The 26185-nt window shown below is 38.5% G+C and overlaps 3 protein-coding genes across 5 annotated transcripts in view; 2 read left to right on the top strand and 1 right to left on the bottom strand.

Annotated features, from left to right (window-relative positions):
• LOC131780015 (uncharacterized) overlaps window positions 1-17378 on the bottom strand; it is a 36068-nt gene extending 18690 nt beyond the window's left edge. The window contains exons 1-15 of one of the 3 annotated variants that reach the window (XM_066170544.1): window positions 17274-17378; window positions 17080-17197; window positions 16060-16230; window positions 10127-10141; window positions 9764-9831; window positions 7969-8211; window positions 7135-7276; window positions 5915-6243; window positions 4666-4807; window positions 4152-4292; window positions 2991-3181; window positions 2701-2842; window positions 1422-1774; window positions 1120-1261; window positions 230-370 (exon numbers count right to left, since the gene is read on the bottom strand). In XM_066170544.1, the coding sequence (XP_066026641.1) occupies window positions 230-370; window positions 1120-1261; window positions 1422-1774; window positions 2701-2842; window positions 2991-3181; window positions 4152-4292; window positions 4666-4807; window positions 5915-6243; window positions 7135-7276; window positions 7969-8211; window positions 9764-9781 (1984 nt within the window). In that variant the 5' untranslated portion in view covers window positions 9782-9831; window positions 10127-10141; window positions 16060-16230; window positions 17080-17197; window positions 17274-17378. Of the gene's footprint in view, window positions 1-229; window positions 371-1119; window positions 1262-1421; window positions 1775-2700; window positions 2843-2990; window positions 3182-4151; window positions 4293-4665; window positions 4808-5914; window positions 6244-7134; window positions 7277-7968; window positions 8212-9763; window positions 9832-10126; window positions 10142-11678; window positions 11743-15964; window positions 16231-17079; window positions 17198-17273 lie in introns of those variants that run through there. The other 2 variants (XM_066170543.1, XM_066170542.1) reach the window with 2 other exon arrangements.
• LOC131795465 (arylsulfatase B) lies at window positions 17366-24424 on the top strand. Its single transcript, XM_059113042.2, has 9 exons — window positions 17366-17518; window positions 18111-18219; window positions 18422-18581; window positions 19793-19905; window positions 20207-20356; window positions 21535-21795; window positions 21993-22137; window positions 22457-22732; window positions 23327-24424. The coding sequence occupies exons 2-9, from the start codon at window positions 18112-18114 to the stop codon at window positions 23665-23667; spliced, it is 1554 nt and encodes a 517-aa protein (XP_058969025.2). The 5' UTR covers window positions 17366-17518; window position 18111; the 3' UTR covers window positions 23668-24424.
• A 768-nt stretch (window positions 24425-25192) lies between these two features.
• Window positions 25193-26185, top strand: part of LOC131795434 (arylsulfatase B-like) — a 17460-nt gene continuing 16467 nt past the window's right edge. Inside the window, exons 1-2 of the mRNA XM_059112998.2 lie at window positions 25193-25252; window positions 25693-25808. Of these exons, the coding sequence (XP_058968981.2) occupies window positions 25701-25808 (108 nt within the window). The 5' untranslated portion in view covers window positions 25193-25252; window positions 25693-25700. The remainder of the gene's footprint in view (window positions 25253-25692; window positions 25809-26185) is intronic.

Raw genomic sequence — 26185 nt, forward strand, 5'->3', positions numbered from 1 at the left:
TCCCGGTTTCCATGTGGCACGAAGCATCTAAGAGTGTTACTAGGAGTGTTACTGGAGTGTTTTTACCACACCTCCCCCGGATGGAATGCTAGTCCATCGCAAGGTTACCCACCCACCCCCCCCCCCCTTAGCATTTTATCAGGCTTCCCTGACAATTCACCGATACCCATTTATACTCCCGGATGGGGGGGAGGAACATCTGTCAAGTTTAAAATAATCTATCCAATACCTTCTTTCTGCATGTTAAGTCTTGCCCTCTCAGGTCCCCACCATTGGTTATAACGTGATGATGCTGTAATGGCTGTATCTGGTATGTGGCCATTTTCCATTCCAAGAGCAGAAGCACAAACTATTACGGGTGGTTTGAATCCTATTTCAACAACAACAAAAGATGTAAATTAGAGCTGTATTTTTTTGAGACTCAATACTTAAGTGTGAGACTAGCCCGAGGTACAAGAAAAAAAACGCTTCTTCATGACACAAAAATACAGATAGAGAAATTTTACTTTGGTGAGATATGAAAACACAGAAATTGTATGAATAGCCTTACAGGAAAAAGGAATAGTAGCCTTTTAAACTCTCATGAGTGACCAAGCCAGAATTTCTCTTTATGATATCAATACAATATTAAGCAGACAATTGATGAGAATACAGAAAAATATCAATAATTGGGGGATTATTAGTTGATCCAATGTCAAATTCTCCAAACTGACATCATAAGAGTTGTGTGGCATATGGTGAGAAGAATTACTTGAAGGACCTTTGAAAAGATCAACAGGGATTGTACGTAGATAACCACACTGAGAAATTAAGGACACTTTTTCCATGAAATACAAACTATGATGAAGTGCTTACAAGGAAAACACTGGCAAATTTGCACTCAGCACACCGAAAAGCGCCTATGAAAAACTCATGACGCGGTCATCGAATCGTAAGTAGTAATAATACACCTCTGAAGTTCACCTTTAAGTCTTGGTCACCCGTGTTTGCTCACACTTACGTTGATTTACTTTGAGTTCTTACTGGCTCTCAAACAAGTCCTCCTTAACTCTGATTGGTCGTTGATTATAATGGTCTGGGGTTCGAAAAGTGCTTAAAGAATTCAAATAAACATTTTACCTTCTTTGCAGCCGTAAAATTCGGCTCTCAGGGTTATGTGAGACTGCCATGTTTCTGGGTGAATGCGGATGTACCGCGTTATAATCGGTTTGTACAGTACGTTCCTTACTGGTGTGAATCGGTCAGAATTTCCTATAAAAACCTGTATAAAATTCAAATTGCACGAGTGAGTCGCTTTGTAACATTATTTTTCATTAAATCAGTTATTTAATAGATTGGGACTTTCGAATAAAAGTCTGTACCAAAAAGAATTGTAAGCAACCGAATGAACAAGGCAGATAACTGTACTGTTAGGTTCTCACCTGCTTTAGGTCATGTTCATTTAGGACTGTTTGCCAGAAGACACCATCATAGCTGAATGATAGGCTGTACGTTTTGACCCACTGGGCAGAATCCTGCCTTCCTTGGGTGGTAACAGCTGATATTTGCGTCCAGCTTCCAAAATCGACCTGGAAATACTGCTCAGCGTTGTTTGAGGCCGCCGCCCAGCCTCCGTATTTACCACTGCCGGAACTCAGGAAATGAAGTCTGCCAACGTATGGAGCAAAGCTATTAGCATTTGATGAGCTTGACGCTGTAATCGCCGAGTCCGGTATTTTACCACTTTGCATTCCAAGGGCATCCATGCACTGTGGTGGTTTTGGTATTGAGAACCCTGCACACAGAAATAGATTACTCAAGTTTTATGTGATAATCTTAATTACACACGTATTTCATTGGTTCTTACCCAGGATCTATGGGAGAACAGAAGCATAGATATATAACGTCGTCAGTATAACAACATTTCTCTCTTTTATCGTATAAAACAAATGGTAGATTCCATGTTGACCTGTGTTAAACCCTCGCCCATGGTGGTTGATACTGGTAAAATTATTTGGATGCAAATGGTCACCCTGGAGTAAACGGTTGGGGACTGCTGCACTCATAAAGTAAAAGCTGTTACTCTTTCACATTGCTCAAAACTGGCAAAAGATGTATTCTATTAGAGGCTCACAGTGCGATGCAATGGTAATGATAGCATGTGTTTAAAACCCTGAACACAATATGTCAAATTCCCTTAGGGTTCTGTTATATTCTTATGCTCCTGAAAACCATGTGATTCCTCTAAAGTTGTCCACACCCCCCCCCCCCCCACGGCCAGGAGGTGAATAGGGAGTTTGAGATGTCACTATGTCACTATCTATGTCACTATGGCAACATGTGGTAATAAGAAACGTAATTTATTTTCCGCTAAGATTTTTACAAGTAGCCCGATGGGTTAACCTTTTCTGACGGTACGACATCTTCACCTCGGCACAACTTGTAAATGTGGTGTTGAGTTAAAAATAAAAACGTGGCTAAATTGCTGTAGACATTTCTTTGCTAAGAGGACGTAAAATTTGATGATTTCACGTTTTTGATCTGCATGGGACGGCTAAGAAATGTATAAAGTTTTAAAACGGACGTGTTTCGCTATTGTTTTGCTCATCAGATCTTTTGTTTCGCTACGTTCTCGTCGCCTTCGCCTACGCCTTCGCCGTCGTAGTTTTCTTAAAATCCCTAAAAATAACTAATCCCCAGCTACCAAGGCATCTCACTTACCATCGGTACATCCATATAATTCAACTCTCAGGGACGGATATCCATGATGTGATTTGACGTTGATTTTGATGAAGCGCGCGATAATTGGTGGATCAAGAATATGCCCAACTGCATTAGTATAGTCGATATTCCCTTGAAGCTCCTATGACAGTACAAAGAATATGTCTGAGAACATTAAGAGAAAAAAATAAAGTACGCGTTCCTGGAATTCATAATCACGTGGAAGTACTTCCTAACCATGCGAAGCACCAGGCCACTTATCCGTTGCACGGTCAATTTAATTACGATACCTGGCCATTTTTGTAAGGTTTGAACACTCCTCCATCTTCACTGTATTCCAGGCTATAGGACTTTGACCACCATCCCGCGTCAGATCGGCCCTGTGTTGCTAGTCTAGTTACCTTGGTAACCTTTCCCAAATCAACCATCAGCCACTGATTCACGTCCGCATATTGGGAAATCCAACCACCCTGGTAACTCCCTAAGGATACAAATCACTTATTTATTAGTATGGGCATATTGGGAAATCCAACCACCCTGGTAACTCCCTAAAGATGCAAATAAAAAAACCGTTCTGTGAAAATGCCATGACATAAGTTCAGTATGGGAATTGAACGCTCCAAGCAATGAGCTCCTGGTTTTCGAAATTGCATAAATTATCAACGCCGAAGTCTAAGTTACATCCATGTAGTTTATATCACAGACACGAGGTTTGACAATTCATGATATCATGTAAAAACCGAATTCAACAATTGTTTTGTTATAACATTTTTAAGCAATCTGCGAAAGAAGACATTTCTCTCTGAGTTAGCAAACGTTTGGGAACACTTCACAAACGAAGGGGTTGGAAACTAGACAGACTTTGAACTCGACATGATAACCAATTATCTGCAGCAAATATTGAGTTATCTTGTCAACTTCACACACCATTGTGTATTGACTGTATGCTTTCGACCAATCAGAGTTTTCATACTAGGTCTAACGTATATAATGATGATTATCATGATGACGATGACAATTCATATGTAATGCTGATTGGTTTTTTATTAATGAATTATTGGTAGACAGACGCATTGATGACGTGACCATGAACAATATTTCGTTTTGCTACAAAATAAAACATGTTGCTGTGGATTTGTTCAGTTACAGAACAAAGAAGACGTCGAGGTGTGCCAAGAACACCAGTTCAACTCCTGGCTGCGCCTTGTGTGCCTTTCTTTTTTGTCCTTACTACATTTTGACGTCATCCATGATCTATTACTGAACAGACACACGGCAATATGGAATGATGATAAAAATAAAGATGATGAAGACGGCGATGATGTCAATGACGCTGATAATGAAGATGATAATGGGATGATGATAACAAAGAAGATACTAATGATGATGACAACAATGACGATGACGATGGTAAGGATGATGATGAGAACATAATGAAATCCGTCCAATACCCTCTTTCTGCTGGTTCAGTCTTCCTCTCTCGGGTCCCCACCATTGGTTATAACGTGATGAAGCCATAATGGACGAATCTGGTATCTTGCCGTTTTCCATTCCGAGAGCACCTGCGCATACAATCTCGGGGATATCGAACCCTGTTGGCATAAAGGTATCGATACAAGATTCATAGAGTTTTTCAAGATATATTGAAGTTTATCCCATTACCTTAGTATAACCCACCTAAACCCTCCCCTCACCCAACAACATTCTTGACTGATAACAAGTTAATGTTGGGTTAGGGAAGGGGTAGGCGGGGTAGAAATGCAGTTGCTTAGATACTGAACTGATCACTGCGTTACTTATGCAGAATGGCAACTAGTAATTTCTAAAAGCATAAAGTTTTAACCTAAAAACTAACTTACAATTAACTAAGCTCACACGTGACAAAAATGTAGTAAGTGCTTTTATTCTTCTTTGTGAAAAAAACACGATTCTAGAATAGAAAGATTGGATATATTCGAAACTTACCAGATTTACAGCCGTAAAAGCCAGCCCTTAGGGCAATATAAACATTCCACGCTAATGGGATGATGCGAATGTATCTTGTGACAATTGGATTCTTCAGATCGTGGCATATTTGAAGATAGTTGTTTGTGTTGCCCGCAAATTCCTGAAATAGAACAAGCGGCAAAGATTCTAATAATTGCCTCTGTTTGTCAATCAAAGCTGGACTACTTAGCGTTCATAGAAAGGTACGAATAAGAAAATACCACAAGGAGGTAATGAGAACTGGCAACTCAAGGACGAGGTCGAGATTGATCTTGGTTTGGCGTCTGGTGGGTTGAAAGGATGGCGAAAATGGTGAGTGCGAAAATGGTGAGTGCGAAGATGGTGAGAGCCAAATGGAGCAATTTTGAATTGAGAGTCGAAAGTAGTAATGGATTGCCTCGGTTTTCCTTTGCTTTGCTCTAGAAAACTCTCGTCAGTCTCGCAGCTTTAAATTTGAATCCATTGCAGTTTGCACACTCACATTTTAACTCATTTAAAACAGTTTAAATGTTTTCAATTTTTTTCCACATTCAATGAGAGAAACCTACACTTAATCGACGACTTTATCACGTGAATTTAAAACTTTCCCTTTCCCTTGTTCTGTTATTATTGTTTTGTTTTGTCCAATCAGCATTTTGTTACACACTTAATTCAACTTTGTACTTTGTATAATTAAAACTGAAGATGACAGAAGAACTGTCGAAACATTTTTCGAAAAAGTGTCGTTCATTTTCTTAAATTTCTTCAATTTGAGATCTCATTGTCTCTTGTGATCCTTTCATCTGATCAGCGGTTTTGATTACTTCGGTTTTGGTTTTACCCAAAGTGTTCTGAAGCAAGGCCGATGTAAACCCAGATTGTTTCGGATACACGATTGAAGAGTGCTCGAAACATACTTGGCAAAGGAGATTAACTAGTTACGAAAGCTGGGTAAAACAGAAAAACCATAACAACTACGCTGCTTACAAAGCTGTGAGCTTCCTGAACGAGTGAAAATTTATTTTTTGTTGTTTATTCATTTCTACTGAATGAATAAGTGGGATGTTTCTTTTGATCAATTACTTCAATATAGCTGGAATGCTGTTGAGCGTCGGCATGGGCAAGTCTAAGAAAACTGACAAAAGCCTATCACAAATTAAAAATTACCAGAAATCCCTCGTAACCATTGTATTGAATTAAATTTGCAAAAAAAAAAAAACAACAACAACAACAACAACAACAACCATACCTTTGAAAGATTATCTTCTACATAATCCCGATAAAACACGCCATCGTAGCTATAAGCAAGTCTGTACTTGGTAACCCAGTAGCTCCCGGACGCTTCTCCCTGGGTGCAGAATCTGGTCACCTGGGTCCAGCCTCCAAAATTTACTTGAAACCATTGTTGGGTATTTCTTTGGGAGGTCATCCAACCATACGGAAATTTGTACAGCCGACCATTGCTGGGACGATAGTGTGAGTTGTAAACGCTGGAAGCGGTGATGGACGAGTCAGGGATTTTGCCATCTTCCATACCCAGACCTTCCATACACGCTGGAGGTTTTGGAATGTCAAAACCTTAAACAACAAGAAGATCTAAATGAGTAAATCTAAACGGCTCGCAAGGCCCTTATATTTTTGTCTGTGCCGCTCAGACCCAGCCTCTCTTGTAAGACAAGACCATATAGGCTTGGTCGGACTTACGAACAAGGACAGACAAAGTTGTGAAAAATTATGCAAATTTTCTTAGCCAGGTGAGAAAAATATTTGGGGACCACGGTTTTACTTAACTTTTAAGTTAGACGAAACGCGTCGGAGAGTAAAGACGTTTTACGACTACTGTTCGCAGAGTGCTGCTCACTAGTTTGGTTTTTTCACAAATTCTTTTAAAAAATTGTCTCTTGTTTAAATTTTTTTATTCGTTATATCAGAATATATCATACGTTTGGGCTTCTGGATTGTAATAGTTATAACGAGGATTTCGTTATATTGAGGTTCTGTCCCATATACTTTAATATAACTTTGGCCGGGCTAAAAAGTATCGTTCGTCATACCGAGGACTTCCTTATATGGGGTTTGTTAAATCGATGTTCTACTGTAGTCCGAATTCGAAGTATAGCGGTCGTTGTATAGAAATGAAAAAAAAAAAAGGCTATCGCTTTTCCTTTCGTTTGTAACACGCTTTTGACTGGTTTAAAAATTAAAATGATGATGACAACAGTGACAACATAAATGGCAGTGGTATTAATAAAAGATATATTTTATATTCCATGTGATTAATTGTACACATGGAAAACAATGATTGGTTCATTTGTACCACGTGGTAAATAATCCTCCTCACTGATTGGCTCTGTACTAAAGTGTCCCCGTGACGGAGTTTATAATAATAAAAATCAATTGAAAAAAGCCATTTCATTAAAATACTTTCAAGCTAAAAGAGAAAAAAAGGAAATTTGGACCAATGCCTACCGGACTCGCAGCCATACATTTCAATCCTCATTGCGGTGTAACCGTAATAACCAGTCGGGTGGATACGAACATAACGAGCAATGATTGGTTCATCCAAAATGTTCACCTTTACAGATCGGTAATCGCTGTTCCCGTAATATTCCTGAGATGAACACCCATCGTCATTAAAAGAAATCAGTCTAATTTAAATAGCATTTAGAATTACATTTAGGTGCAGGTTAGAAAAGAATGATTTATTGTTCACTAAAAACAAAAATGAATGGATGTTTTTGTAGAGTACCAACCCGTACAATACCCTCTTTACAATCACAATAAGCCGGATAAAGTTACGCTTAGGCCTACCGTCTACTCTGATCTGGACTAGTCGTCCACAAAAAGGAGCTTTAAAAAAGAGGGCTCTTCAGAAAGAATAAATTTTAACGCCAGACTTGCGTCCTAGTAAGGAGGAAAAACATTTGGAAAAGCGAGCTTTTCGAAGACGCTAATGTCACTCCTCTTTGTCACTACTTGGTGGTATGATTAGACCTTAATTGTGCGCATGTCCAAAAATGCAATCAAGCGTAACTTCTGTCGATGGTCTTTCTTCTATTTTTTTAATTTAAACATATTTTCTATTGTTTTTCCCAAAAGCACTTGGGCTAAACAAGGGGGATTACGATAAAATACGGGAGACATGTTATTCATTTTCCTATATGGCTAGTGTGGACGGAATACTTGTGTTACGCTTTTTTGAATAACTTTCGAAAACAACGTGTTCAGGTTGATTCCGCACAGGGTAGAACAAGCCTCGAAGCGCATTTAGGGCCAAATTTATCGAATACTTTTACAACCTACCCGTGGGACAGTGTAGGGCTTGTGCTCTTGAAACTGAAAAAGACTACCATCGAGGCTTGAGGAGACTACATACTTTGTGATATACTGATTGGCATTATGGCGACCTTGGGTGGCAATTTTCGTCACTTTGACAACTTTGCCGAAATCCACCTGGAGCCACTGGCCCTTGTTGTTATTTCCGACCAAATATGTAGTCTGATGATTGAGTCTTCCCTTGTAAGCCTCCCAACCTGCTCCGCCATACTGGAAATTTTAATTCATAAAGAAAAAGAAAAGATGATCTCTCATAACTCATGTAAGGATGATTATCTGCAAGATATAAAGACGCACTTAATCCTGATAGTTTGACCCCGCACACCTTTGGCCATTATCCCTATCGCGGGAGGAAGGAGGGGGGGTGTGGAGGATTTTGGAGGGATCGCATGGTTTTTATGAGGAAGGAGGGGAGGAGTCAGTCGTCGTTAGCAGAGTATAAAAGGGAGGACTTAGTAAAAATTGTCAGCGACACCTGGCCGAGAACTCTCCTGGAATACAATGTCCGGCCTCCAGTCCTTTACGAATTTCGTCTTTGACAAATTTTATTGCCTTGAGACTGAAATGTCACCGTGCAAGGCAATACAGGTGCGCTTATTACGGATGTTTGCAGAAAGATTGTCGGTAAAAGGACAAAGTTCACGCGACAATCTCGAAAAGTAATCCGGGCATCCGGTGATCAATGAATTTTTATAACTGAAACGGTGAAATATAAATAAAATCACTAATGAACAAGGGATGAACACCAACATGCACGTGAATACGAGAGGAACAAAAAAATTGAACAATATGTTTTCGTTTTTCATTAGGGTAAGTTCGTTCCTTTTTTCCTTTTTATAACTGGGTATAGAAGTAAAAGCCAGTCTTGTGAATGAAATAAATTGATTACACCCGCCATGTCTCTTCCTTACAGTGATATTTCCCTGAAATCCTGAGGTCAAGGAGCCATGACCTGAGACTACCCTCTTTGCCTTTCGGGGTTGTCGCGTGCGCTTTTGCGACAACCTGTCCATTAAAAAGTTGCATATATTAATTTGTTTCTCCTTCTGATTGTATCTGCTTTGGCTTTTAAGTGTAATTAATAGTGCAGTAGTCCATTTTACAGTTGTGCGCTTGGTTGCCAAGCCTTTGAACAGGGGTGAGGCTACGGACGACCTTGTTATGATACAAACGTTGCTGCTTTTCAAATGCAAATTACTTTGTTATCATGCTAACTAGATACTAATCTCTATCACAACATGGTCACCTTCAGCCTCACTCCAAATCAAAGGCTTGGCAACTAAGTTCATAACTGTAAAATGGCCTATTGTTGTCTCATTTGGGTGAAAATCCGGATCAATGACAGTATCTAAGCAACTGCACACTAACCCTTCCCCTAACCCAATGACAGTCAACAACTGAAAAGTTTGGGTTAAAGATGGATTAAGGAAGGGGTAAGTGGGCAATTGTTTAGCTGCTGACATAGACCCCAAAATACTTCTGGGATCTTCGCAGCAGTTTCCTTTACCTTGGTCCTTCTTGGCTCAGTATCGCCATTTTTTTCTGTTTTACTATCTCATCCAACTAGTTTGTTGTAGTCACCCTCAAATTGAGCACGGTGGGATAAATGAATATTTAAGATATCGTGATGTAGCCACCTTTGACATAATGTCTTTTGGGGAAATATTGACAAGGACCACAGCAAGCATTTGAAGGGGATATTGCTCGAGGAACAACCCATGCTGTCAAGTAAAAAGAAAATATACAAAACATTTATACATACCACAGTGGCAGCCTTCATTGCTGAGTTTGGAATCTTTCCACTTTCTATTCCTAGTGGTGCGTCACAATCTAGATATGGAAAATACCAAACGCCCAGTAAGGGAAGTAGGGACTACAACACTTTGAGAGGAGACGAATACCATCCGCAAATAGTACATAAAGAATACCAAAAAGAGACACACCTGCACAACGATAGGCATAGAGGGTGGGGAAATAATTAAATAAATAAATTTTCCACTAAGCTGACCCGGTTTTTTTTTCTGCCCTTTGTGAAGAGTTTATGCCTCCTATAAATGAATCAGGTGTCTTATTTTCCCACGATAAGGTTACTTTAAATTATGCTTCGAAAAAGTTTTGTACATACCTCCTGCCGCAAATCCTAGAAAATGAAAAGAAAAAATCCAGTTATCATGAAACATCTCTCATTTCTCTTACTTTATTTTGTCTCGCTGTTGCTTTTTTTTTCGTTGGGAATTATTTGTTGGTGTATACATTTGCTGTCTGTGCCAGTACTCATGGGTTGTACTAACTGGATGATCTCTGATTCTATCAAGTCTAATTTCAGATCAAAAGCAATATTATTTAACAATCATTCACCGCAGTGGAGGTGAATGATGGTGTTTAGTATATACTAAAACAGCAGATAGCGTTGAGGGTGCGCTCTCATTAGTTATCTCAAACTATCTCTTAGCAACTAGCGGGGGATTGGCGTCCGAAAAGATTGTGACAGCTGCAGATAGCTGCAGAATAAACGAGTTTAAATCATCTTTTTTTGTAGTATATTGTCTTACTGTTTTAGTACGTTTCTTAACAACTCCTCGCCGATGTGGAGGTGGTTAGTGATAAATGTTCACCACTAGCCACTGACACTGAAACAAATAAATTATTTTATTTCTGCTTGTATGCAAAAAATAGACCTAAATTAAACTCTTAAACCATCAATCAGCGCGCGCGAAAAGCACCATGAATTTATGAAAAAAAAATACTTCTGTGATATAATATTTTATGTCACATAACAACATTCATAAGATCAGGAAGCTAATTGATGAGAATTTGGTGTTATATCCAAACTATATCCTCAAGTTCTTAAATTCTAAGGTTCTCAAGGGAAATTTCAGCAATGATCTAGTGGAAGAGGAAGAGTTGCTGATTATAAATTTTTAGAATGTATTCAAGGACGGGAGTTGGAAAAACTACTTTTATTGACCAAAAGTTGTTGTCTGCTCAGAGATTTTGGTTAAGGAGATAGACAAGGATCTTAGGTTAAAGCAAGTTGTTCCTTCAATAATTTACTTCTTAAACGTACAGATATTTCATTTCGCAGTAGGCCAATCCCATCTAAGCACTGGAAATAATTCTACCTCACCCCACCCAGAGTAGGGATCATACGTGCACCTCTCTCTTAGGCGCCTACACGGCGCGCCAACATCAATTTCTTTTTCATTGAATAATTTGTTTTTATTCTAGCGACGAACTTCGCCGAAAAGCAGGGATTTTTCGTAGTCTAGCCCTTTCCTTCGCACATGAATAGCACTTTTCTTTGTTCCTTTTGGTGTTTTACTCGAGGCGTTTGGAAGAGTCAGTTCCTTTAACTTATCTTTTTTCAAGACATTTGACGGAGAGTTGAATGAAAATATTAAGAGCGTTGAAAAAACATGTTCAGGTTTTTGATCGTTAAATGTTGTGTTGCTCCGGAGCACAAGTGAAACACTCGGCTGAATATTACACTAAGGCATGTTACCCTAAAAGAAACCAGCAGGCGTCGCAATTTTCGGAAAATTGACGTGGACGTTGGTCTTCTTAACGAGCCGTGACGTGGCTTTCCCCTGACGAAGAGTTCTCTCAAGAAAAGCAGCATTAAAGATAATATTATTGACAAAATAGAGCTCAAACAAACGTGGATGTGTCTTACTTACCAACTAAAAGAAAGAACTGCAACAACGGCAGAAACCACGCAGTACCCATCTTGTATTTCTCCAGGACTCAACCGTCTGTGAAGCGTCCCGTAGAACAAGATAAACTTTGAAAGGAAACCCTTCACAGCTGCCTTACTTATAGTTATTATTAATGAGTCAATTGTTATTCCCAGGAATTGTTCAGAGTAGTTTTTGTTAAGGAAATGTCAAATTGGCTCAATTGTTCTTACCAACAATTAGTTCTTATTAACATGTTTCCTTAGTTTAATCATGCATCAAAGTGTTAGTACGGTGTTGTTTTTCACGCGATAGAACAAAACATTTCTGCCACTTTTTTCCATATCCTCGTATCGAAACATCTACAATTATTCCTTGTATTTTACTTTTCTCTATATGCATCATTTGTCCCTAATAAAATTATGGACATTGTAAGACTTTGTAATTAGACTCCTTTCATAAGTTTTTCCCAATACCACTGTTTTCAAAATTACCACAAATTAGAAAGCGTGCAAATAATTAGGATTAGGAAAATATATTACGTGATCAATGTATCGCTTTTAAGAATTTTCAGGTAAAAATCTGTTTGTCAGGCATACTTTCCTGACAAAAAATCAGGCAGAGAAGATAACTGACACTCAAATTTCTACTTATTACTTTAAGACGCAGCGCATAACTGCAGAAGTCATCGTGAAGGTTTCATTGTAGATGGTTAAAGTGTCTGGTTTTCTTGAATTGTCTGATGTCATTTTATATGTTAGAAATGGCTGGTTGTTAAACGGTTGAATTAAATACAGCCAAAAGACTGGCTTTACCCCTATATCTGATGTGTCCAACGAAACATTGCGAATTGGATAGGGGCTTGAAAAAACGTGCATTTGTCTCACCTTTTAATCGTGGCGTATTGTTATTAAATTGTAATTTGTAAATGGTAATAAGTATATTTTCGTTTTTCCTTGATCCTGCTAATCAGTACTACAACTAACACAAAATCCTGGACTTTGAGAAAAATTCTGTGAGAGGTCTAGAATGTCCTCTGTGCTTGGAGGCGATGATAAGGGCACAAAAGTAAAAAAGGAGAAAAAAAAGAGCTTGGTGCTGTAAATAATATCTTTAGTGAGCCACTGCAGAACGCTAGCCACGCGTACGTTCCATTCACACCATTTTTAATCAGCAGAAGATGCTAGGGAACATGACGTTGACTGTTTTTTTTGTTGTTTTTTTTTAAGTCAGGTTTTGCAATTTACTATGCGCAGGAAAGTCACAATTCCCATGACAATACAACTAGAAGGATTTTGATCATTTTGTTTTGCAGGTTACAATACTTGTAAATTTAATGAACAACGTCTTCTGATATTCTTCGAGTGAATAGAAACGAGTGGCTGAAATGGCGGAAAGACGTTATGAATGAAAGGACAAGTTTTGCATCGTGAGCGAGCGCATTTAAAAGTTCCAGATTGGTCATTGGTTTGAAATGAACTCCTGACTAAAAAGTTGCCTATGTTTTTGTCACGTTTGAATGAAATAAGTGGGGGTTGCGAAAAGATAGTGCCAGTCTCAGAATCGTTTTGGAGTAATTTAAAATTTTTAAGAATGCTAGATTTAACTGCGTGGTTGTGAGGGTGAAACGATGGGTTGACCTGGGTTGTTAGGTTTGTGGATTTTAGGTAAAAAGTAAATACACGAAGTTCTAGGAGTGGTAATGATGAGATTTTTAGCAGTGGCCGGCAATTCCTGTTTAGCTATAAGATCGTTAATCGTATTTTTGACAATCATCCATCACAAGTCAAGAACTCCATACCTTTTTCACAGTTTCTCAGACTTCGTCGTTTATGTAGTGACGACTCTGATTTTTCCGAAAAATCAGAGACAATGTGCCAGTTTTTCGATAAACGTGGCTATCCTGTTTCTGTCGTTCAAGCGGGCCACCACCGTGCCCAACTAATCGATCGACAGTCAGCACTACAAACGGCTAAGAAGGAAAACACTGACCGCATTCCATTTACTCTTACATTTCACCCTCACAACCACGCAGTTAAATCTATCATTCTTAAAAATTTTAAATTACTCCAAAACGATTCAGAGACTGGCACTATCTTTTCGCAACCCCCACTTATTTCATTCAAACGTGACAAAAACATAGGCAAATTTTTAGTCAGGAGTTCATTTCAAACCAATGACCAATCTGGAACTTTTAAATGCGATCACTCACGATGCAAAACTTGTCCTTTCATTCATAACGTAGAGAAAATATTGGGACCCAAGAGATCCATTAAGATCATTGATCACTTTACGTGTACCTCCGCCAATGTTATTTACTGCATAACTTGCACTTATTGCAATAAGTTATACATTGGCGAAACAGGAAGACGACTAGGTGACCGATTCCGAGAACACCTTCGCGACGTAGAAAGAAATGACAAGGACGTATCCAAACCGGTCGCTGGACGCTTTAATCTTCCTAATCATTCTAAACAGCATATGGCAGTTTGCGGCCTTTCCTTACATCTCGGCAGTTCGGAAAGCCGTAAAACACTAGAACAAAAATTTATCTTCCAAATCGGCTCCCTTAATCCCCACGGAATCAATGAGCGCTTTTCATTCAACTAATTTATTCCTGTTTCCTCTTCACCATATTCCCACCAATGGCGTAGCTCCACTTTCTGCATATAAACCCACACACAACCCACAATTCCTCCAATCGCTCTGACGAAGGGCTAACGCTCGAAACGTCAGCTTTTTTACTCTTTACGGTGGCTAATTTACGTTTTCAACCCAGTTGTTAACACTAAATTACCTGCTATACTCTCCCACCGACGCAGCACCACAGTTTCTTTAGAAACTTACCCCTTTAAATATTTATCAAATGGGTAGCGTCTATTGTTTAACGCAGTAGGAGAACGCGTTTAACACTATGGATTAACAACCATCTCGTTATTTTTTGTTTTTGTTTTTAATTATTTTTTAGCAAAACAGCAGCAAAAATTCATTCGTTAAAACTACTTAAGAGTTTAGAAAGATACCGCAGAAGCGAAGAAGTACCATTTCATTAAAGTTCGATGCCGTTTTTTTCGGGTTGTCTGAAGCATTCATACACAACTGCAACAACACGTAGATCCTCCGTTTGTGGAAAGGAAGTCCAGTAGAAAAAATAACGCGATAAATTTTGACCCACGAAACACCAGAAGAGATTTTATTATGTAGCTAACAGCACCCGTGGGCAAGATGAATCCTGTGTTCTGGTTCGCTACCCAAGATAGGCCCATCCGATTGTCCGCTCGGAATTTCCCGCTTTGATTCCGTGCAAGGAAGAACATTGCGTGTAGCGGCGCACTAAGAGGATTCGAAATTCTTGGACAATGTCGGCAATGGAGTCGAAAATACGACACGAAAAAGTCGAAAAATAAAGATAACCAAGAAAATATAAATGAGTTTCGTGAGTTTATTGTGTCCAAAAACAAATATGAAGGTTAGAAGCGGTTTTGATTTACATTAACTCGAAACATTTCTGCTATATAATAAATACGTCATTGACCAAGCTTGTCCAGTCAAGATGGCTGGATATAAGCCTTGTTCTTTTCAATGCGTTTTTGTGGACCTCAACGCTTGGTCAAAGAAGCATGCTGTATATAATGGTAATAGGACCGAGTGGAGTCCAATTCAGTCTGTAATCATACCAGTGATTAACAAAATTTGACGACCGCGAAGACAGAATTCCTCCCCACTATATGAATACAACATCAGGCAACAAGTGATGAGAATACAGAAAGATATCAATTTGGGAATTATTAGAGGATCCAATACCAAATTCTCTGAACTGACATCACAATCATTGCATGGAAAATTGTAAGGAGAATTGCTTAAAGTGATCACAGTTGGCACAGATTTTGCTACCATGATGCTTCTCAATACTGAAAATGTAATATTCATCAATGAAAACAGAACGTTGTGTAGTTAATAGACTTCTTCAGTTTAATTGTATGTTTTGTTTACCCATTTCAGGTCTTAAGGGAATTCCCAGCATTATCTTTTGAGAATCACATGGACATATGCGTGTGAATTACATGAAATTTAAAAGAAACAGTTCTCCAGAGTATTGTCACATGACCTGAAATAAGTAAACAGAACATACAAGTGAAAGAGGTCTACTCTTCTGTCCCCAGATGAGGAGTTTTATTCAAATGCTGCACCCCAAAGTATGCACCAAACTCAACTAAGCATGCAACTTTAATTCCCAAGTCACAATAGGAACATTATGATTCAATCATTCACAAAAACCATGATCTTACCTTGTCATTTGGCACCTCTGAACATGGACGTGTGAGGAGCATGAAGTTTATTCATATAAAGTTTACCCCTACTTCATAGTATCATTTGAACTGACCAGAAACTTTGCTCTAAATTCCTCTTATGTGGGACATAAGGTCCATTGCACAGGTTACCAATCAGCATTTTGTCTGGTTTTCCTGTCAATTAACGTCGTCATTTGTTGATCCACTTTTCAGCATGCTCCCAATGACACTCAGCCAGATAGGAGAAATTTTGGCTATTTTGTCTTCAGAAAGATGGGGAAATCAAGCAAATGTTATGTGCAATAAAAAATAATCCCTTTCCAAAGATTAGTTTAATTTTATGGAGTCTTTTTTTTCCACAATTTTTTATTATTTGTATCAAATCAAGTGCATTTGAGTTTGCAGAAAGAGACTGAGAAATAGCAGTCAAATAAATTATTCCTAATTGGGATAATAATCTGGAACTAAAGCTGGTATTTCCTAACCTATCACTCCTAACGAACAAGAATTTCTTTCACTGATGATCATTTCCCATATTATAATGCACTAAATGAGTGATTCAGTGCTAATACTGTTAGGAGAAATTAGATGTTGGTCACCCTTAAGGTCTTAAAAAAGGTTACAGGTATTAGTTTGGCTCAACCAGATTTGTTTCACAATATAACTCAGTAATATTACTATTGAGAAAAGTTTACTGGAAAAAATGAAAAAAGTAATAACACAAAGTCAAACGTCAATTAACTCACCCAATCATTGATGAGTATAAAAATAAAATGAAGCGTTGAGCCTGACTTTTTTTGCAGTTAAAGTAAAAATCGATGACAACAGAAAATACGAATATGATAATAACTAATGATTTCGACTCGTAGTTTACGCTTCATTAACAGAGTGTGGAATGGTAGCTATTTTGTACAAACTTCAAAAGCGGAAATATTTCTGTATAATCCCATATTATTCTAAAACAAAGTCGTGAAGTCCCAAAGTCGCCGTGACGTTTTCCTCGTCTACGCTAATGAAATATGGGGCTGAGCGAAAAGAAATCGTGCCTCAGAAGCTAATAATCGCAAGGTCTTTAAAAATAAAAAGACAATATGCCTCAAAACGTGCCGTACCTTTCAGTTAATACTCAGTCAGAGAGGAACTCCGGATGAATTTGTAATGTTTTGTTGTTGCTGGCAGACGGTCGATGTACTGAACTCACGTTGACTCCTTCCCAGCTGTCACGCAGCGCTTGATCGACAAAGTCACGCAGTCAGAATCACCATTCTGAGAGAATAAAACTGTTTTTGTCGAAAAGTGAACTTACCAACTGAGTATCTACCCTTTCTGTATTGAATGAGATAATCGAAGGAGTGTAATGGTAGAGTAACAGAGTATATGAAAACGAAATCTTGGTTCGTCTTGCTCGCCGCGCACGCGAAAATAATTCTGGGTACTGAAGCATGACAATCATGTGATTATCTGCAGTCGCGCTGACCTGAAGAGACAGATAAAGATTCAAAAGTTACCTTGTGGTCCAACATTGACGACGACAGACTACTGTGGATTGAGGTAGGGTCAAGGAAATTAGTTTACTTCGGACGAAATTGAGTATATTTAATAATTTACAAATAGAGAAGCCTTGACTGTGCTCTGTTCTGTAGTAACGCACGCAGGAAGCAGCCAGAGCACGAAAGAAGTGTCTCTAATATAGAATCTGAAAGTGAAATGTTCAGTGAAATTCGGCCGAATTGTGGCTCACAAAAACACGCATTTTTTTCACATGATAAACTGAAAACGAACTGTTCAAGGCGAGTGTTTTATGAATGAACGGCAGCCGGAACATGAAGATCGCTCGGGATGACAGCGCCGCAAAACTCGGCTGCAGTTCCACTCAACACATCGGAAAGGATATACGAGTGTTAGCGGTGTTTAATTTTATTACCTGACGTAAGCTTGCAATCTGACTGAGTGTGAAAGCCTTTAAAACTCGGACTGTCCATTTGGTTTTCTCTTTGAGGATTGTCGTCTCTGCTCACGTTATAATAACTTAAATTTCGACGCCTGCCATTTTTACAAACCTTTGTTTGGTACTTCTGTTGCTACTTGGTGCCGTCTTTCAAGTTTGTTTATTTTTATTTTTGTCATATGAATTTAATTTCAGGATGCGGATTTTGTGGTTTCTATCAAAACTGGTTCTTCTGTCATCAGTAACATTGGCTATTAAACAGAATTCTAAACCCAACATCATATTCATATTGGCAGATGATCTGGTAAGTATAGTGGATTAGTTATATAAGTTTCCTGATTGTAAGAAAGATAGCCTGCCCAATTCTCATACAGTCGTTTTGAAACCTAGCATTGGGGTCATCTGTGCATGTTTTATTTTGGGGTAAGACATTTGACTTTTACAGTACCATTTTTCACCTGAAATTGTTTCTTTGACCATTGTTTCACTTTCTGTTGCTCTTTTAGGGATGGGATGATGTGAGTTTTCACGGTTCTGAGCAGATTCCAACTCCAAACCTGGATGGACTGGCTAATAGTGGGGTAATTCTCAACAACTATTATGTGCAAAGTATTTGTACACCAACAAGAAGTGCTATAATGACAGGCCGATATCCCATCCATACAGGTGAGTGTTTAGAAAATTTACTTGCTCTAATTTGAGCATTGTTTGCCAGTCCACTTTTTTTTTTCCTAGGAACACAGTAGTATCTCATTATTTATATCACTCCCCTGGTATTGCTAGCTTTCTTTGTTGTTTGTTTGTTTGTTATTTTCATGAGTACTGTTTTGAAGGGTTATGCATCCTTTTCAGGTATACATGTTGTGTGCTATGTTTTCTATTTTAGGGGAAGATTATTGTCAGATTTTCAGTGTGGTAGACTTACATGTAGGACCATGTTGACTGTTCTCAAACAATGTATTAGCTTACATTATTGTATGGCTGACAACACCCATGGGAAAGATGAAGCAAATCTTGTGTTCTGATTGGCCATGTGAGCCCATATTTGCTGCTTGGGATTGCCTGCATTGATCCCATGCAAAAAAAAAAATTGTGTGAAGCAGGCTTACAAAGGTTATAATTTATGCACAATGTCAGGACACACAACAGAAGACAGTAACAACAAAGAAAACACATTAAACAAGTTTCATGACTTAAATTTGGTACAAAAAGCAACTCTCTTTCCCAGAACTCAAAAAAGCAAGTAATTTGTGATTCTTATTAAACCAAAATCTTTTTGCCATTATATGATAAATCCTTGATACATTTATCAATTAAAGCTTTAACTTCCTCCTCCCCCTCGAGGCAAAAATTTTGTTAAATGTCCCACCTATTTTTTTGGTAAAAGGCATAATCAGAAACAGTAACTTTCTTCATGTTGACCAAGCTATAAAACCTACACCCTGCATACTTTTTTTCCTTAGCGGTTTCATAGCTGAAGTGAAATATTTCCCTTAAACACATACTTAATTAGGGATAAAATACTAGTAATCTTCTAGAAAGACTCAACATTTAATTTCAGTTCAAATTTTTCACCCTCCCCTGGACAACGGTGATATTCTCTCCGGTTGAAGGGGGGGAGATGTTGAAGCTTGAAATTGATCAACACATTATTGACAAAGCTTGTTCAGTAAATATGGCTGGATATTAAAATTGTAAAAAAAAGGAACTCAGTTAACATTGAACCATCTTGGCCTCAGGCTTGGTAAGCAGGGCACATTTACATTGAAAGACAACATAGTCACGTAGAAAGTACATTGCATTATTAATGTACTCAAAGTCATTTCAACCAAACCACATGTAACAAGACTTAACTTGTTCTCCTGATTATCTCATAGGAATGCAGCATGATGTCATATTAGCTAGTCAGCCCTATGGCCTTGGTTTGAATGAGACTCTTTTGCCTCAGTACCTAAAAGAACTTGGATATGCTACACATGCTGTTGGAAAGGTAATAGTTAGACCATAACAATTTAAAAATTCTGCTTAATAACTTTACTGAAGCTCTACCAAGTTTTACTTCATTGGTGGCTAAAACCACTTGGTGGGAAAAAAGGGAATGTAAACTCCCATCTACTACTGTGCTGCTAACTTTGGGGAATGCTACATCGTAAATTTTTGGGAGAGGGTAAAAAAAATGGTAAAAATATACTCCTGTTAAGTGTTTCCTCCTTCCCTGGCTTTGCATGCTTCTCAAAATGCAATACAAGCTGCACAATGGATATGGCTTATTTTCATTAATTTTTTTCCAGTGGCATCTTGGTTTCTTCAAAACAGACTACACTCCCACAAGGAGAGGATTTGACACCTTCTTTGGTTATTACTGTGGAAAAGAAGATTATTGGGACCATTCAAATCATGAGACAAATGGATGGGGATTAGATCTTCACAACAATACAGAGGTACATGTAAATCTGTTTATTAAGAACTGGTTCATTTAAATGATGAAAATGAAGTAACATGCATGTAAACCAAAGAGTGTCAGGTATTTATGCAAACCTATGGTAAATAATTGTGAACCCTTTCACTTTGGAGATCTAAATGTAAATTCTCTCCACTGTCTACCTTACAATTTTTTTAATTTTAGCCATTAAAAAATTGGTTTCAGAGCAGATAACATTGACTTATTGATGTTTCTTTCTTCTCAACACCTTTCTGCCCAAAACTGTATTGGAATTGTAAGGAGATATTCAATTTTGGTCACACCTGGGGACAAAAAGGTTAAATTTCCAAAATCATTCATTTTATGTTGTAGAGAAAAGGAAGGAGAAAGTTTCTCCCTGAAAATATTCGAAGAGTCCCATCTGCAGGTCTATTGTACCGATTTTATCCCCTCCCCTGGAATGACAAAGAAGTGATTTGTCCCTTGGAGTTTTCTTTCTCTAACAAGGGTGCAGGTGATGCAAATATAGGAAAAAAAACATCAATGTAGGAAATGTTGATGTAAGAATTGTAGCAAAAACAGGAGGGAGAATTACTCTTATGACCTTAAGAGTGAATGGATTGAAAAGGAATCCTTACCCCCCTCTCCCTAATTATGTACATTTTCAAATTTACATTACCTAAGTAGTAAATTTATTGACCTGTTAACCTTCCTCCCTTTTACACACAAATTCTCATTTCCTTCTGTGCATTCCTCTTTGTAATGTGTTTTGCTATCATTTACCATTTCCACTCTGCCTCCATCTCCTTATCCCTCACTTGTCTTACCTCTTCTACGCTTTTTCTTGAATTTTTACAATGTCTACTCATCTCTATTTCTTAAATTTGAGTATTTTCTTAAAAAAAAAGTGATCTCTTCTTTCAACCCTTTGACCCTCAAAAGTGACTAGAATCTAATTTCTCCCTACAATATCCCTCTTAAGTCAAACATCAAGGTCACGAGAATAAAGAAAATGATCACCAACTTAACAATTTAACTCTTGACTGTTAAACAAATTCTCCTTGTCAGCTCCTTTGGAATGTACAGAGAACAGTATGGAGAAGATGCATACTGATGCAAGGGTGTAAAGGGTTGATATCACAACTGTTCAAAGTGTTTATTTACATGCACCTGTACTATTTACACATCTCTTTTCAGCATACATTTCAGCCTGTCTGGACAGAATGGGGTCAGTACAGTACTGATATGTTTACAGAGAGAGCCATAGACATCATTAAAAAGCATGACCCTTCCAAGCCATTGTTTTTGTATCTTCCTTACCAAGCTGTCCACAGTGCAAATTACATTCAGCCAATTCAGGCCCCTCCAGATGAAATCAAGAAGTTCTCCCACATCAAAGATGAAAACAGAAGAATCTTTGCAGCAGTGGTTTCAGTCCTTGATCAGAGAGTAGGACAGGTACACACAACGCTTGTTTTATTTATACTGTCATGTTTTTTAAGTTGCTTTGAATTGTCATACTTCTTTTTGTTTGATTAAGTGTAGGTTTTAGGTGCTTTTAATACTTTGAAACTTGCAATTAAATTGGCTTTGAGCGAAAGAGTTGGTGATTTATAGTAGGTCTCTAATGAGTTTAATAAAAATCTCTATTGCAGCTTGTTGATGCACTCAAAGGGAGTGGTTTGTACAACAATTCAGTGATCGTCTTCTCGACAGACAATGGTGGTCCTGCAAATGGTTACGATATGAACATGGCTTGTAATTTTCCCCTGAGGGGCGTAAAATGGACGTTGTGGGAAGGTGAGTCGAAGCATCCTTCGACCCTTTACACTCTAACATAAGTATGAATATTCTCCATACAGTCTTCTTTGTATTCCTTGGCGTATTGACAAGGAGAATTTGTTCAACAATCCAGAGCTGCTTTAGTGGGTGATCATTTCCTTGATTTTCGCGACCTTAAAGTTTGATTCAGGGATGATGTTGAAAGGAAAAATTTGATGCAAGTCACCCTACGGGGTTTGAAGAGTTACTCGTTTGTGGTACATGCATACCGTTGAAGTGGTATGCATTTTTGTAGTTTGTGTGTAAATTGATTGTAAGTCGTCAATTGTCTCAATAGGAGGCGTTCGTGGCGCGGGATTCGTACACAGTCCTTTACTGGCCCAGAAAGGCCGAGTAAGCATGGATTTGATGCACGTGACTGACTGGCTTCCCACACTGTACAGTGTAGCAGGAGGTGACATTCATAAACTTCGTAATGTGGATGGCTATGATATGTGGGACACGCTTTCTCAAGCTTCTCTATGTCCCCGCGAAGAGATTCTTCTCAACATAGACCCTGTCAGAGGTGACTCTGCTTTACGATACAGGCAGTGGAAGCTTCTTGTTAATATAAGTAAGTATTATTGTACGGTATGATGTCAAACCGATTTTTCATTGTAACAACTCTCTGTTTATGCGAACTGAGTGAAATAAGACTAAATTTGAAGAGTTTGAGCTAGCAGTTGTCTGTGGATGTCACTGAGTCAGCGACGTCGATAGAAAAAGTGTGATTTAGTATAATCAACTGAGTTGATAACGTAAATTAACCACCGTAAAGAGTTTCAAAGCTGACGTTTCGAGCGTTAGCCCTTCGTCAGAATGAATGAAAAGTGGGTGAGCGAAAAACAGCGCAGGTATGGGAAAAGCAGGGGAAAAGACTCTTCGTATCTTTCCTTATAATACACGCTCCGTTTTACGCCTGCCAATTTTTCGATCTTCTTCACTGATGCACGGTGTTGGAATTAAACAGTTTGCCTGACAATATGACTAATTTAAAAAATGCAACTCATCTCTTTTAGTTGTAATACACGACTATACATTTTAAAATTAAAATCAATATGAACATTTAACTGTGGCTCAAATATATGGCGCTTACTCCTGTACATATCACTAGCACTACTCTGACATGTTATCACCTTATGACGTTGTTTCTCTCCCCCACCCCCAGGTTCAGGCTGGAGCGGATGGTATGCTCCCCCCGGAATTGAATACTCCAACCATTCTACTCGAGCTGCGCATGCGTCGTTGAAGAATGCTGTCGTTACTTGTGGTGAGCCGCCAAGTTCCCCTCCTGAGTGTACCCCCGAGTTGGGTCCATGCTTGTTTGATGTGCTAGCTGACCCGTGCGAGTATGTGAACCAGGCTAAAAACCACCCAGATGTAGTTGACGGCATGTTGCTTTGGCTTAAAGAGTACAGAGAAACGATGGTACCGACGAGGAACAAGCACTTTGATCCTAGGGCTAATCCAAACAACTTCGGTGGAGTTTGGTCTCCTTGGATGGACTGAGAACTTGATTAGACCCTTTTAAGAGAAAATGAGGAAACAGAGAAACTCTTGGTCTAAGCCCTTGGATATAACTGCTATTCTCATAGACGAAAGTATGTTTTCCCAGACGCCCGTACAGATTATCTTTTCGATGTTTTCCTTTCTTGATTGGCCGCCATGATTGCTTTGGTTTTGGTTTTGCAACAATCAATCGAAAGCGCTGTAGAATTCATTTAATCACAATTTAAAAGGGTCAGCTTTTAACCTGGAGTATGATCGACTTCTCCATCTTGGAGTGCTCTGGAACAACCAGTAACTCTTTTTGTGACTCGAGTGACCAGACTCGTCCTTTTTTTTAAAAATAATATAATTATTTTCCGAGTGGAAGATCTAATGTATGGTTGAAAAGGAAATCCCACATCTCAATACGCATTTCGAAATTTAAGGAGACCGTAATTGTTTTGGACTTTAAAAAAGTATGTTCAATATGTTTGTCTGTGCAATTCAAGAGTTTTGTCCATATACTGAATGTTGAAACTGTGTGTTAGTAAGAAAGATATAAGCAACTAAATATGTTAGTAGATAGATCAGCGCTGTTCGTGTTGTAGAATTAGATCCTGAGACAAGGTTAGCGTTGCCTCGAAATTTGTTGTAAAATAATGAAATAAACTTGCACCTAATGCGCTGCAATTTCGTCTCAAGACTAAGCTGACTATCGTTAAGGAGTAGTTTAACCTTAAAGAAGGACAATTTGTCTAATAATAAAAAAATTGTTAGATTTGTGATCATTTCCTTTATTCTCAAAACCGTAATAATTGATCCAAGGGTGGTAATGAAGGGAGAAATTAGATGCCCATCACTCTCAGGGGTTAAGGGGTTAAATGAGAGACTAGGCGCTTTGCGGAAGAGTAAGTCATAATAATGTCTCAAACCACGTAATATCAGGGTCTGGTAGTGTGGGCTGGTGGGGCTTACTTACTGGTGGTAGGTGCCGTTCCAACTGCTCCGGTGGAAAGAAGAAACCATGTTATTTTTTAGCCCGGGGAACGCAAGAATTGCGGCAAGAACTTTATGGAGATAAAGATGGATGTTTGATATTGTGGGTTGTTGTGGTTCGAAGCTAATTATCGCTGGGTTTTTAAAAAGGAAAAAGACTATGCCTCAAAAGGTGCCGTATCTTTCAGTTAGTACTCACTCCGATAGGAATTTTAGATGAAATTGTGATGATTTGTTGTTGCGTTAGCTGGCGGTCGATGTACTTAACCCACGCTTACCCAGCTGTCACGCAACGCTTGAATCAACAAAGTTACCCGGTTAGAATAACCATTTGAGAGAATAAACCTGTTTAGGCCGAAAAGTGAACTTACCAACTGAGTAGCCGCTCTTTCGGTAATAAATGAGATAATCGAAAGAGTGTAATGGTAGAGTAACAGAGTACATAAAAACGAATTCTTAGTTCGTCTTGCTCGCCGCGCACGCGATATAGAAATGGAAGTCTGGGTACTGAATAATGACAATCATGTGATGGTCATTTGAAGAGACAGTGAAAGATTTCAAATTTATCTTGTGGTCCAACATTGACGAAGACAGACTACTGTGGATTGAGGTAGGGTCATGGAAATTGTTTAGTTCGGACGAAATTGAGTTTATTTAATAAACGAATATATGCATGGGAAAACTTTTGAGTATTTTGGACTTAATTGTTTCGATGATAGCGCTCAGGTGTCAAAATTACTTTTGTTAATTTTATAAGATCACACCGGAGTCTTTGATGCTCAATGAAAAGCTGATTTTTCAACGATTTTGAAACATATTTGTTTTTTTGGAACTAAGCAGCCATGATCTAGGGATTACCTGGCCGCAATTTACGAACAACTGAATTCTGCATGCAGAAATTGTGCAAAACATCTCAGGTCGTCTCTAGCAGTTCATATGGGTTACTGGGGTTTTGCCAAAAAATTTTAGCCATGCCTTCTCTCCTGCATGGGTACTTAATTGATGCTGTCTTTTAAGTCTGTTGATTTTTATTTTTGTCCTAATAATTAGATTTCAGGATGCAGATTTTGTGGTTTCTATCAGAACTGGTTCTTCTGTCATCAGTAACGTTGGCTATTAAACAGAATTCTAAACCCAACATCATATTCATTTTAGCAGATGATCTGGTGAGTACCGTGGATTAGTTATGTAAGTTTCCTGATTGTAAGAAAGATAGCCTGCCCAATTCTCATACAGTTGTTTTGAAACCTAGCATTGGGTTCATTTGTGCATGTTTTGTTTTGGGGTAAGACATTTCACTCTTACAGTACCGTTTTGGGCTGAAATTGTTAAGAGAGTGTCTCTGTAAGAGCGGTCCGGTCGATTTTGCTTGAGACACGGATTTCGCTCGTTTCTCGTGTGTTGTAAGACATTCATGTACCTATACTAAAACCACAATCAGTTTGATCGGATCTCTTTATTTTTCAGAGTTTTACGGAAATTAAATTTCACTCGAGCGAAGGCTTGTCGTGACACTTTTCAAGACTTTAATTTCATACAACTT

This window comes from Pocillopora verrucosa, chromosome 8 (assembly GCF_036669915.1).
Source record: "Pocillopora verrucosa isolate sample1 chromosome 8, ASM3666991v2, whole genome shotgun sequence".
Taxonomy (NCBI): Eukaryota; Metazoa; Cnidaria; class Anthozoa; order Scleractinia; family Pocilloporidae; genus Pocillopora; species Pocillopora verrucosa.